At 37.4% G+C, this 13,769-nt stretch overlaps 2 protein-coding genes across 2 annotated transcripts; both read right to left on the bottom strand.

The window, feature by feature from the left end:
- Positions 1-106: 106 nt before the first annotated feature.
- Positions 107-6,809, bottom strand: LOC117113438 (oleosin-B4-like). Its single transcript, XM_033256770.1, has 3 exons — positions 6,595-6,809; positions 1,219-1,371; positions 107-738 (listed from the first exon to the last, which is right to left on the bottom strand). The coding sequence occupies exons 1-3, from the start codon at positions 6,667-6,669 to the stop codon at positions 352-354; spliced, it is 615 nt and encodes a 204-aa protein (XP_033112661.1). The 5' UTR covers positions 6,670-6,809; the 3' UTR covers positions 107-351.
- A 2,807-nt stretch (positions 6,810-9,616) lies between these two features.
- LOC117113410 (uncharacterized 29.1 kDa protein in cryB1 5'region-like) lies at positions 9,617-13,339 on the bottom strand. The gene is made up of 2 exons (XM_033256732.1): positions 13,281-13,339; positions 9,617-10,445 (listed from the first exon to the last, which is right to left on the bottom strand). The coding sequence occupies exon 2, from the start codon at positions 10,400-10,402 to the stop codon at positions 9,617-9,619; it is 786 nt and encodes a 261-aa protein (XP_033112623.1). The 5' UTR covers positions 10,403-10,445; positions 13,281-13,339.
- Positions 13,340-13,769: the final 430 nt, after the last annotated feature.

Below are 13,769 nucleotides of genomic sequence, written 5' to 3'. Positions count from 1 at the left end.
AAACAATAGGCTAGGTGGGATTAGAATAAACAGCCTGAACAAGTAAACAGGAAGGCCAAAACTAAACTTTAGAGGCATGCCTCAATGAATAAGCCAAATGATTTATCCAGATGATATATATATATATATATATATATATATATATATATTATATAAGTTATTATTATATGATAGATCTACAAAATTTTCTTCTTGCAGATTTCTTATTTTTCCGTTTGACTATATATTGTTTGTTTTCTAAATCGATTTAATTTAAAGAATTCAAATGTTCGCTTAATTATTATTCAGTTCTTCACACAGAAGCTGTAGACACATCATATATGTTTATGATACGCCCAAGGCAATAGATAATTAAAGTGGTCTATCTGTTCTTGGAGACGGTCGTCCGCGGCCGCCAGGTCTGTGAGGTCTACCGTGCTCTCCACTATCGTGGTCACCACGTCCGCCATGCTCTCTACCACCATAATCTCCACGTCCGCCATGCTCGCCACCACCATCGTGGTGGCCAGGTGTGTGAGGTCTACCGTGCTCTCCACTATCGTGGTCTCCACGTCCGCCATGCTCGCCACCACCATCGTGGTGGCCAGGTGTGTGAGGTCTACCGTGCTCTCCACTATCGTGGTCTCCATGTCCTCCATGCTGTCCACCATTATGATCTCCATGTCCACCATGCTCTCCGCCACGGTGGCCATCATACTCTCCACTCTCACTGCTCTCACTGCTGCTTCCAGACGTCATCTGAGTAAAAAAAAAATAAGTAAGCGGTTGATATCCAATCGATCGTGTAGTATAGTATTTGGCCTGAATTAATAGGAAATGTTACTATATTTGTGTAGTCCTAAGTGATTTATCGTAAAAGTCGACAGAAGTTCATTAACTTCTATGTGATAGAAAATATTGGTTTATTAGAGAACTGAGACATGATATGTTAGTCGCAATGGAAAGATGTTGAATTAGTCTGTGCGAAATGCAAAATGACTGTGTAAGCTCCCCAGAGGGAGTGGAGAAAGGTACATTTTGTGTCGGTTTACCAGGATCTAAAGACTGTAGGGTCATCGCAAGCGTTTTGTATATCTTGCAAGGGCACGGTATAAATGTGTATAGTATTAAATGATACTATCCTGTCGTTGATTGTATAAGTTATACTTGAATGTACCGATTAAAAATTATTAGATCAATTAAGTTACTCGTGTAATACGAAACCCATGTTTTACCTACCTCATCATGTTCACCCTCTGACCTCAGTGCAAAATAGGTTCCGACAGCTGCAGCAGTTAACAGGCAGAGAACAGCAATTGTCAACAGAATGGCTTTACGATTACATTTTGAGGTTGAGGTTGAAGTCGATTTCTTCTGCTCTCCGGTTGTTACCTGTATGAAATGTTCATAATATTATCATAATAATCTGAGATTACAAACCCTTGCTCTATTGTGATACACACACACCCACACACACCCACCCACACACATACACACACACACACACACACACACACACATATATATATATATATATATATATATATATATATATATATACATATATATATATACATCTAGATGTGTATAAGAGACAGATGTTACTAACTACAAATATTTGTCAGGTGAAGTGTAGCTGAGCGGTGAAGGTGCACGTGTTATGTGTAAAGTTCTACTGTATTGGGTTCGAATTTCTCTCTTTATTATTATTATTATTATTATTATTATTATTATTATTATTATTAATATTATTATTATTATTATTATTAACTTTTTAATTATTTGTGCATTTATTGAAGTTTCATATATTATTATTCACAATTATTATTATTATTTTTTTAAATAAAATTGGGACAGCAAATAGTGATATATACGGCCCTAAAATACTTAAAATTATTATTATTATCATTATTATTATTATTATTATTATTATTTTTATTATTATTATTATTATTATTATTGTTATTTTAATTAATATTATTATTAATAATATTATTATTATTATTATTATTAATATTATTATTATTATTATTATTAACTTTTATTATTTGTGCATTTATTGAAGTTTCATATATTATTCTTCACAATTATTATTATTATTATTATTATTATTTTTTAATAAAATTCGGACAGCAAATAGTGATATATACGGCCCAAAATACTTAAAATATGCATTTTACTTCTCCACTCCATCCGAGAAAACGAGCCCTATCATCATAGGCCTCAGGTGGCATGCCCATCAACTGGGCTTGCACGCCGTCCAGGCCGCTTCCAGTCTGTCGGCCAAAATGAGGCATATGGTCGATCCGCTTTATTAGCACCAAATTCACTGGGGACCGATATGTAATATTATAAATGTGTTTAACTTTGAAGTAAATCGGTGTAGTTTTTGAGTTATGCGCCACAGACCGACACACTACAGACAGATAAATACACCAACAGACCCACAGATACACAGACACATAGGCTCGCGTTATTGCAATACCCTTCGCCTTTCCTTCGGAGAGGCGAGGGTAAATATCTCTAAATTCATTAAAAAATTACATAGTGGAAAAGCGGTCATCAACATAAAACGTAATGATAATTCTTTCTGGTTCTTGTCGTTTTGTAAAATGTCCAAAAGTCTGAGAAACCTGTTTTGGTTAATTATAAACAGAATGGACTGCAAGAACAGGTAACGAAGTCGGGGAGACCCAAAATCCAGATGGAAAGATTAGATTGTGAAATTTGCCTGCATGTTGTGGATGACAGCTAAAGGAGCGAGGTAAATATGTTTTACTTCGGGAGACGGCCAACAAGGACTGCGTTAATGATGGTGGTGATGATGGTGATAATGGTAATGATGAAATTCATATATTCGGTAGTTTTTGTGTCGTTCTTCAGATCAAAACTTTTGTTTGTGGAAAAATCATAAACAAACAAATACACCTTGCCGGGCTTATTACTTCAACATTGTAATTCTATATTGAAAATGCCTGAAACAGCACTGCCTGATACTGCAGAAAGCTTGCTTTAATTAATGACATTTTTGTTCTTTTTTTTTCTAGCTATCCTCTTTAATAATAGACCTATACATTTTTTTTACAATAGTTTTCATGGCAAAATTATAACATATTAAACCACGACGTTTTGTTGGCAGATACATTTTGCAGGTGACTACGAAGTCCACATTTATTACAACACATGTAACTCTTTTTAGCAGAAAAAATATCTGGAATTCCCCTTTTAAGTGAGTTTTGCAAACAATGAACAAAGTATTGACTTTTTCGGAACAGAAGTAAATAATAGGCTTACCTTGGCATACACACTTAGGACCTTACTGCTGGTAACTCAATTGAAGTCTTTTGTGTTAAATAATTAATCCGAAAACTAAAACATTTTATTCGTTTCTGATTGGAAGTTTATATCTTACTGGATCCAAGTAAATCTTTATTGTTTAATTGTACATAGTTTTTACTGTTTTTTCATGGTTTTTCTAATGTTGCTCTTAATGATTAAATAATAAATGGTAGGCTACCAGTTTAGCATACACGCTCTCGAGAAAGCACCCGCTCTTGAATAGGTGCCTCACTAAAATCAATAAAAATTGTAAGATTTACGGTAATCCTGATATTACATTTCATTTCTTTAGGCACGAGCGCCAAGGATACGCCAATTAGTAAACTTAATCACTATCATAGGTGGCATAGGCCTATCCATTAAACAACAGGGGACTGATTGGACCAGTACACCGGAGTAACCCCTACTCTTGTCGAATGATGTACTGGGTTCGTTAAAGTGCACAAATGCGTAGACTGGGCCTACAGTTTAAAGTCCTTGTCCTAGTGAGCCGTTCGAACCAGCGCCGAATTTATAAGAGCTGAAGGTTACGGTGCCACTGAATTAACCGCTCGGCCAATCAACTCGCCTTAACATTTACAAACATGATGTTTTAGGGGCTAAAGCCATTTGATGCTTGCCCCTTAGATCGCCACACATGATAACATAGTTTGCCAGCTGAAGTTTTATTCCCCTTTTAAAAGAGGTTATGCAATCAATGAAGTCCATAGTACAAGTTTCCAAGACAAACCCCAAAAGTTCATAAAACAAAAGTTGATAAAACAAAGTTGATACTGCACATTGCCATTCCATTGGGATCCCATCAAATAGAAAATAGAATGTTTTTAATGTTACTGCCCTTGTCGGAGGAAAAATAACTGTTTACAGCAATTAAGTTTGCTTTTTGTTTATCCTGTCACCGACAAGGGTGTTGTCCTGTCTTTTTTGTCCTTTTGTATTGTTGTTTGAATTGGCGAAAAATAAATGAAATGAAAGGAAATGAAAAATAATTTCATTGAAAAAAAAAATTCTTATACCTATATAAGCCTAAGTTTATGTTTGTATTAAGTTGTAGCAAAACGGAATTAGATTGTTCCATTCAACACACCAGACGTTAGGCATAGGTCTAATGGATCTTTCCGGAGTCTCAATCAAACCAAACAACTGACCAATCAGACAGGGCCAAGAATACGCACGTGTCTAAAAAGTGCACGTGTTGTCTCACAAGCACGTGTCCTTGCGTATGTTTTAACGCCATCGTTTTGTGGGACGTTAGCTTATATTGTATCCGATGGTATAGTTGGACATATCAATCTCGATAATGCTAACCGTCATTAGGCCGGGCACTCACTGCACCCGATACTCGTCTGCCGTCGTGATTCCGATGGAAAACGCAACGCCACGACGGATCGTTATTTAATGACCATCCGTTCAGACTGCCACTGACAATCAACAGACTCACAGGGAGACGACGATGTGGGTGCCCGGCTTTAGTAACTGTTAGCGGTCGTATGTGAACATAGCCTAATTATTACAAGAAGATTGTTATCTCATTCGCGCTCGTGAGTCATGCTGGGAGTTTGTAAGTCATGAATTGGCCTCAGTAGTAGAGAGAGCAGCTTGGCTCAGTCGGCTAATCTGGCGGAGAGCCACTGTGTGCGCTGAACCGTGGAGATCTCTTCGTCCCCGGTTAAATTCCCATCGCTGCCCTCCAGCTGAAACACAAGGTACAATAGCGCACCGTCTTTCGGATGAGACGTTTAAGCGGTTGGTCCCGTGTGCATTTATGGCTCACAAGAAACGCAGTACACTCTTCGGAAAAGAGTAGGGGATTTTCTCCCGGCGTTCTGCTTCTTCTAGACTCAATATTAAGTCTATGGACTATTCTCCGAAATTATAATAATAAATCCCAAAACAAATACTTATTAAGAGTTTAATTATATCACGATTTTAAATGTATACAACGACGATGAAACAGAATGGTTCTATGTGAAGTCAGGCACATATCTGTCAAAGCCTGTGTGAGGTCATTGTCATGGATATTAGAACAAATACAAAAGGAACAATTCCAAGGGTAGGTACACTATAACAAAGCAATGACGTATAGTATAGATTATGACAGTGCAAAAAATATGACAGATTGCTTCAAGTTTTAAAACGATTTGATAAATAAATATATTATACTTTGCATAGAGCAATTATATATTTCAAGGACCCCAATGCAAATAAATGCTTTCTTGGGCTATTCCTTGTAATTTTCACGTTTTCAATCAATTTGTATCCCTGTCATTATTTTGTAATGGTTTGCAGGTTATTGTATGACTCTACGAAAAAATTAAATCAATCAATCAATCAGTCGACTTTGTGATGGGGGTCCAAAGAAGGTGTCTTACTCTGTTCGTGAGTATGTGCTTCGTAGGAAACCGGATCTAGCTACGAAGGGTATTTTGTCCAAATGCAGTATTACACTCGCTTTGATAGTGAGATTGCAGGTTCGAATCCCGTCCGATACATTTTTCATACAACTTAATAAAGGAACTTTTCGTTGAAGGGCTACGCTTGTTATGGTTATAATATCTTGTACCTATCTGAACACTGTTATTATTAATAATCAATTTGTTTATATATATATATAGGCCTATTATATATATATATATATATATAGGCCTATTATATATATATGTATATATATATATATATATATATATATATATATATATATATGACATAAAGCTTGAAAAGTGTAGCTTAATCAAAAAAAAAAGCTTCGTCGGCGTATTGTGCTGGTTACATAAGTATATATTTTCTGACACAAAGGTAGTATGTTTACGGCGTTCTTAAAGATATATGGACTAAAATGGAATCATACGTTAGTAATATAGGCCTACATATGATATATAGATATTGCTAATATTTTATAGACCTAGTGATAATGTGTATTATTATGTCATCATATGAGTCTACATTTATATCATAATATATATCAAAAAAATAATTTGCTTTGTTATACCAATAGGCCAAAAAAAGGAAGGTTGTTGTCATTTTATACAATATGAAGTTATCATATACTGTATATATTATATATTTTGTTTTAACCCTAAAAATTATAATTGACTTTGGAGTAAAATATAACTTGACAATAACAGTACTCCATCAATGGACTATTTCGCTAGCCTTGTGATATACAAAATGCACTAAACCCTTTGCAGCAATGGAGTGTCAATGTACCAAAGGAACAGTCCTTGATTATCGGCATGCTATCGAGACACTGAATTAAGATTATTTTGATGTACCTACCACAACAACACACGGGTCCTCCTTCTTAAGGTCCACCTTCTGATTTTCACTCGGGTATATAGTCGGCTTCACCATCTTTTGATATTAGTTAACAGGTGCATACAACGAATGGTTAACTGTTTGCAGTTCTACGCAACGTTTGATCAATTAATGCGGTTCAATAGATATTTGTTATTTTGCAAAGACCTTTGGAAGGCAAACAGGCTGATAATGTGATGGCTTTAGTTGCCATTGGCGGCTCGTACGCCGGTTAAGGTTATTTTGGTACATTACGTAATGTATTGATTTAACCAGCAACTCTTTCTACTTGTAATTGTATTATTAAAGTATAAGCTTTTCTATTGGAGCATTTGAAATACACAATTATGTATTTTAGGATTTTATACTTTAATTTATGTCAGTATAGCATATGTTTCTCGTAAAAACCAGTAGAATACATGATGTTCCTAATAATGATTTATAGACAGAATTTAATTCTTTTTTTCAATCGATTCTTTTAATCGGAATATTAAAATCGCAGCAAATAACTTTAATCCATGAATCCGACCGCCTTTCGGTTTCTTTACCAAAACTGAGATAAGACGCGTTACTTCTTGGTTACCTGCAAACCTGTTCTTGGAGCATCTTTGATAAAATGTTAGATATTTACCTGGGCCATGCATGCTATGCTTGTTATTGTGGATTATTTTGAAATTTTTAAAGACGTTTTCAACTTGCTTTGATATCCTCATTTTTGTTTAATAGTGGAAATTAATACTTAATTAATCATTAATAAGACAACAATGTATTTAAAACTAAAGACAAATATTGTTATTCTTTAACTTTCTTTAACTCGTGTTGTATAACTTGCAGAATAGACGTGAACTGGTAGGAATACTACTAAAAAGAACGTGTCTACGGTAAGTTTTGTTTTATTTAACAAGCAATTATAAATGAACATTTAAGGTTAACAAATAAGATACACTTGATTAATCTATTGAATGAATATGACAAGGTTTTCAATACAAAATATTTGATGTAATACCGTACCAGTTATCTATGAAGTATTTTAAACTACAAAAATATTCATATTCTGTGTCATGTTCTATAAATTTGCTAATATAAAGTTTAAATAATAAAGTTTTTAATTTTATGTACCGTATATTCTAAAAGTGAAATATCAAAGTATCTGAGTAGGCCAGCCTATTGTAATCAATCAAATTTATAACTATATATATATATATATATATAATTATTATATATGTAATACATTTAGGGAAAACGCCAAAGGATCTGCAATTTCTAAGAAAGTTGTGTCTGCGTCTGTTTGAGAAACTTAGGAACACTGGGACTGCTGAAATTGCTTTAAAAATAAGAACAAATTGAGGTAAAATTTCAAATGCGATAATTATGTTCTTTTTTTTAATCTAGAAAAAATATTTTAATCTTATTTTTATATAGGCACAGTAGGTGTGACAATGATGATATCCTTTGTAATACAGTACAGTATATTTGCCTGTCTCTTATACACATCTAGATGTGTATAAGAGACAGTATTAAAGGTGTTGAATAATCAAATTGGTACGTAAATAAAATAGAGTTACTGTTTGAAATTTGCCGCAATTTGTTGATTCTGCTATTCAATAAACTTTATCTTTGTATAGTATTATATATTATAGATATAATGTATGGTTACAAGAGTAGCAGCTTTAGCAGTAGTAGTAGATAGGTAGTAGTCGTAGAAGAGTGTGCTGCAGTGAGTAGTACTTACCAAGATGATGAAATTTACCATGGAACTCTTGGGTGACCAGGTGGTATCTCAGGCACAGCAGGCGGCCATGGAATATCGGGTGGGGTTACTGGGCGCCAGTCTGGCCATCTTCTATCGGGTCGTCGGGTTGCATCATCTGGGCGCCAAGGCCATCGTCTATCGGGTCGTCGGGTTGCATCATCTGGGCGCCAGTCTGGCCATCTTCTATCGGGTCGTCGGGTTGCATCATCTGGGCGCCAAGGCCATCGTCCATCGGGTCGTCGGGTTGCATCATCTGGGCGCCAAGTCCATCTTCTATCGGGTCGTCGGGTTGCACCTGGGCGCCAATCTGGCCATCTTCCATCGGGCCGTCGCGTTGCACCATCTGGGCGCCAATCTGGCCATCTTGGAAAAACAGTAGCATCTGGGCGCCAATTTGGCCATCCTCTACCGGGTCGTCGGGTTGCATCATCTGCATCATGCTCTCCACTATCGTGGTCACTATCCCCACCATGTTCTCCGTTATCACCACGGTGGCCGTCATACTCGCAACCCTCACCACCTTCACTGCTGCTTCCAGACGTCATCTGAGTAAAAAAGAAAATTAGTAAGCGGTTGATATCCAATCGATCGAGTTGTATAGATTTTAGACTGAAATAGAAAACATTGTTAAATGTAGGCCTAGAGTTGGAAGTCAACAGAAGATCATTTAACTTAAACTTCTATTTGAAAGAAAATGACAATGGCGTCGTTTGATTTTATCAGAGATATTAAAGAACTCATAGATATGGATGTGTCCATGTCGCAATAGAAATATGTTGTATCATTCTGTGCAAAATGCAGAACGGCTGGGTAAACTGTCCAGAGGGAGTGGAGAAAGGTACATTTTGTGTCGGTTTACCATAATGGACCCAATGACCAGGGTTTGCCGTCGCCAGCGTATGATGGATATGGACATCCTCGTTAGAGATTGTTGAAATAAAGGAAGACGGAAACATTTATATAATGTTTCCGTCCTCTAACCTTTTTTTAGATTTTAAGAATTGGATGTACGGATAATAAATGAATAGGCCTAGAGTAATTAATTTACTTGTGTAATACGAAACAAATTACTTACTTCATCATGTTCACCCTCTGACAACCTCAGTACCAAATAGGTTCCAAATGCTGCAGCAGTTAAGAGGCAGAGAACAGCAATAGTCAACAGAATGATTTTACGATTACAACATCTTGAGTTTGAGGTTGAAGTTGATTTTTCCGGCTCTCCGGTAGTTACCTGTTAAATTCATAGTATTAAAGGCCATCTTCTATCGGGTCGTCGGGTTGCATCATCTGGGCGCCAAGGCCATCGTCTATCGGGTCGTCGGGTTGCATCATCTGGGCGCCAGTCTGGCCATCCTCTATCGGGTCGTCGGGTTGCATCATCTGGGCTCCAAGGCCATCGTCTATCGGGTCGTCGGGTTGCATCATCTGGGCTCCAAGGCCATCGTCTATCGGGTCGTCGGGTTGCATCATCTGGGCTCCAAGGCCATCGTCTATCGGGTCGTCGGGTTGCATCATCTGGGCTCCAAGGCCATCGTCTATCGGGTCGTCGGGTTGCATCATCTGGGCTCCAAGGCCATCGTCTATCGGGTCGTCGGGTTGCATCATCTGGGCTCCAAGGCCATCGTCTATCGGGTCGTCGGGTTGCATCATCTGGGCTCCAAGGCCATCGTCTATCGGGTCGTCGGGTTGCATCATCTGGGCTCCAAGGCCATCGTCTATCGGGTCGTCGGGTTGCATCATCTGGGCTCCAAGGCCATCGTCTATCGGGTCGTCGGGTTGCATCATCTGGGCGCCAAGTCCATCTTCTATCGGGTCGTCGGGTTGCACCTGGGCGCCAATCTGGCCATCTTCCATCGGGCCGTCGTGTTGCACCATCTGGGCGCCAATCTGGCCATCTTGGAAAAACAGTAGCATCTGGGCGCCAATTTGGCCATCCTCTACCGGGTCGTCGGGTTGCATCATCTGCATCATGCTCTCCACTTTCGTGGTCAGTATCCCCACCATGTTCTCCGTTATCACCACGGTGGCCGTCATACTCGCCACTCTCACCACCTTCACTGTTGCTTCCAGACGTCATCTGAGTAAAAAAGAAAATTAGTAGGCCTAAGCGGTTGATATCCAATCGATCGAGTTGTATAGATTTTAGACCTCAATAGAAAACATTGTTAAATGTAGACCTAGAGTTAGAAGTAAACAGAAGATCATCTAACTTAAACTTCTATTTGAAAGAAAATGACAATGGCGTCGTTTGATTTTATCAGAGATATTAGAGAACTCATAGATATGGATATGGATGTGTCCATGTCGCAATAGAAATATGTTGTATCATTCTGTGCAAAATACAGAACGGCTGGGTAAAGCCTGGTTTCCTGTCGACGTAAAGATCAGAATTTCTTACGTTTCATACGTTTCTTACGACTCTTACGCAAAGTTGAAATAATGCCGACGTCAACGACGTTTGCGTTGATCGTGTTGGGCCGCAGATAAACAAGCAATTTTCAGCCGCTTACGAAAGTTGAACTTACGACGTTGAACTCCATCCAGAGTCCAAAACGAGCGCTTGCGACTGTTACGTTGAGTTGAATTTTTCTTGCGATACGACGACATAAAAATGACGTAATTTGTAGTCACTTACGATTGGCTGCTTTTCCCACTAATCCTTGTTACCCAGGGTTTTCGCGCGAATTTAGGCCTCTACCTCTTTATATTATGAGCTGCACTGTAAATGTTAGCAAAACGTCTAACATTAATAACATGGATTATTGCAAAGAAGTTAGGCCTACATTATTAAAATACAAAAAGGCTTATTTGATGTTTGTAAAATTCATTTTGTTTCACAATGATGCTTCGAACATTCCCTGAACATTCGTTTTTCATACCACCAAATTTTAATTCTGGGAAACTGAATTAATTGGCCACGGCCTCGAGGTGCTTGTCACCCAATCTATTTTGAGAGAAAGATTATGACAACAAAAAAATTGGTACGCGGGAAAGTTGGATTGGTGGTAAACTTTAGCCCTAATTGACAAAATAGATATAAAACGGTCCTCACTCCTGCTGTATATATGGCCCCCTTGGTTTGTGATAAAATTTGTTATTTTCATTTTGACTAGGCCTACTCTTCTCATTGAAACTAATTTGTTGCAGTATTATTCATTATACTGTACCATCATTGTCGTCATTACCATAATCAAACGATGCTGCTGAGCTAGTGCTACTAATCCACTGGCATGTATGCCTATTTGTGTGTAACTGATACATTTTACAACCCCGGGTTTTAGGAACACTGGGACTGCTGAAATTGCTTTAAAAATAAGAACAAATTGAGGTAAAATTTCAAATGCGATAATTATGTTCTTTTTTTTAATCTAGAAAAAATATTTTAGTCTTATTTTTACATAGGCACAGTAGGTGTGACAATGAAGATATCCTTTGTAATACAGTACAGTATATTTGCTGTGAAATTATACACATCTAGATGTGTATAAGAGACAGTTGCCAACATGATCCATCGTCGAGAGTACAGACGGCACTCATTGGAATGAATTAAAGAAAGCTGTTCCTGTGGAATATCGGCCATGCCTTCATTCCCTAAAAGATTAATGCCGCTACCACCACACAAGTTTCTGGTATTGTGTTGTACTTCTCAATGTGTTGATCTGGACTGAACTGGTCACAATAAACGTGGGATCATTGTCAGGTGTGAGTTGAATCGGACAAATTATTATTAGCCGAAAAATAAGAACACTTAGCCTCGGCAAAATTGCTCTGGTTCTTATATAAAAAGAAAGATGTAGACCTATGAGTATATTATGTTATTATATGTTTATTAAAGCATGGAATAACACTTGTTTCATAATTATTACTTGCACAATTTAAAATATATTATTTCTCCCGATTAAACCTATAGGCCTAACTATTTAAAAAAAAAAATTCATACAACCACTTGACTGGAAATAGGAATGGTTTACAACAGATTTATTTCTGAACAATTCGCTTGGTACCGTATTATACGATTGTAATTGAAACAAATCCTTGTTTATTTTCGAATTCAATTTCAGTATAGTAATGATAATAATAATAAGAAACCCAATTGTATAGGCTACTGCGTGGATGTGTGGCGTATTGTAGACTACTCAAAGAAGCAAGAAACGCAGAATTTTCATAGGGCCTATATTTTTTCTACTGTAGAACAATCTGACCAGTTTCAGCATAGAGAAAATAGTTCTATTTTCTCTATGGTTTCAGCCACGTCAAAACGTGGTACGTCATAAAGGCTACGTCATAATTCTCGTATCTGATTGGCTGCTTCTTACGATTTCTGGTCCATAATGCTACGTCTCTTACGAAAGTTGACTCCAAGTCAACTTTCGTAAGAGACGTAACACAAGGCAACGCAAGCATGATCATTCAAGCATAAGTCACTGAATCGCGGTTTCCTGTCAAATTGTGGAAAATCGACGTATCGCAAGAAAATTCAATACGACGGTTTCCTGTCCAACATTGCTTTGCGACGATTTAACCTTACGTTACGTCGATTTCACAACGCACCAGTCGCAATCGGTTTCCTGTCAAATCGCATTTTGTTATGATAAAACGACGTAGTCGTAAGTAAATCTGCCTTCTTACGTCGACAGGAAACCAGGCTTAAACTGTCCAGAGGGAGTGGAGAAAAATACATTTTGTGTCGGTTTACCATAATGGACCCAATGACCAGGGTTTGCCGTCGCCAGCGTATGATGGATAGGGACATCCTCGTTAGAGATTGTTGAAATAAAGGGGGACGGAAACATTTCTATAATGTTTCCGTCCTCTAACCTTTTTTTAGATTTTAAGAATTGGATGTACGGATAATAAATGATTAGGCCTAGAGTAATTAATTTACTTGTGTAATACGAAACGAATTACTTACCTCATCATGTTCACCCTCTGACAACCTCAGTACCAAATAGGTTCCAAATGCTATCATTTCAATGAAGAACGAGTTTGTTTGTCAAACAAAAACCAAGGTATTTATATAGTTTTATGGTTATAGAGTTAGATTTATTCAACACCGGAACGTTAGGCGTATAGACCTTTTCGAAGTGTCAAACTTATGAATTGGCTCCAGTAGTGTCTTTTTCGTACCACGGAGAGATAAACATTGACAAAACAATGACGTATAGTACAGACAGAATAATAACAGAGCAAACAAAAAATAACAGATTACCTCAAGTTGTTTGAAAACGATTTGATGAATAAATATATTATAATTCCCATCGAGCACGATGCGAAATATATCGTTATCAAATTTGAGGCTGTCTGTATTAAGGGATGATTTGGGAAAACAGAGGGTGGGCGCTTAAACTGTATTTAGGGTGTCGCTCAAAATCTCTCGAGAGTGTTTCGCGGGGTGTGAGGC

Source organism: Anneissia japonica, unplaced genomic scaffold (assembly GCF_011630105.1).
Source record: "Anneissia japonica isolate Jap-2015-1 unplaced genomic scaffold, ASM1163010v1 scaffold493_len2256704_cov171, whole genome shotgun sequence".
NCBI lineage: Eukaryota > Metazoa > Echinodermata > Crinoidea > Comatulida > Comatulidae > Anneissia > Anneissia japonica.
This window is presented reverse-complemented; position numbering and strand designations above follow the sequence as displayed.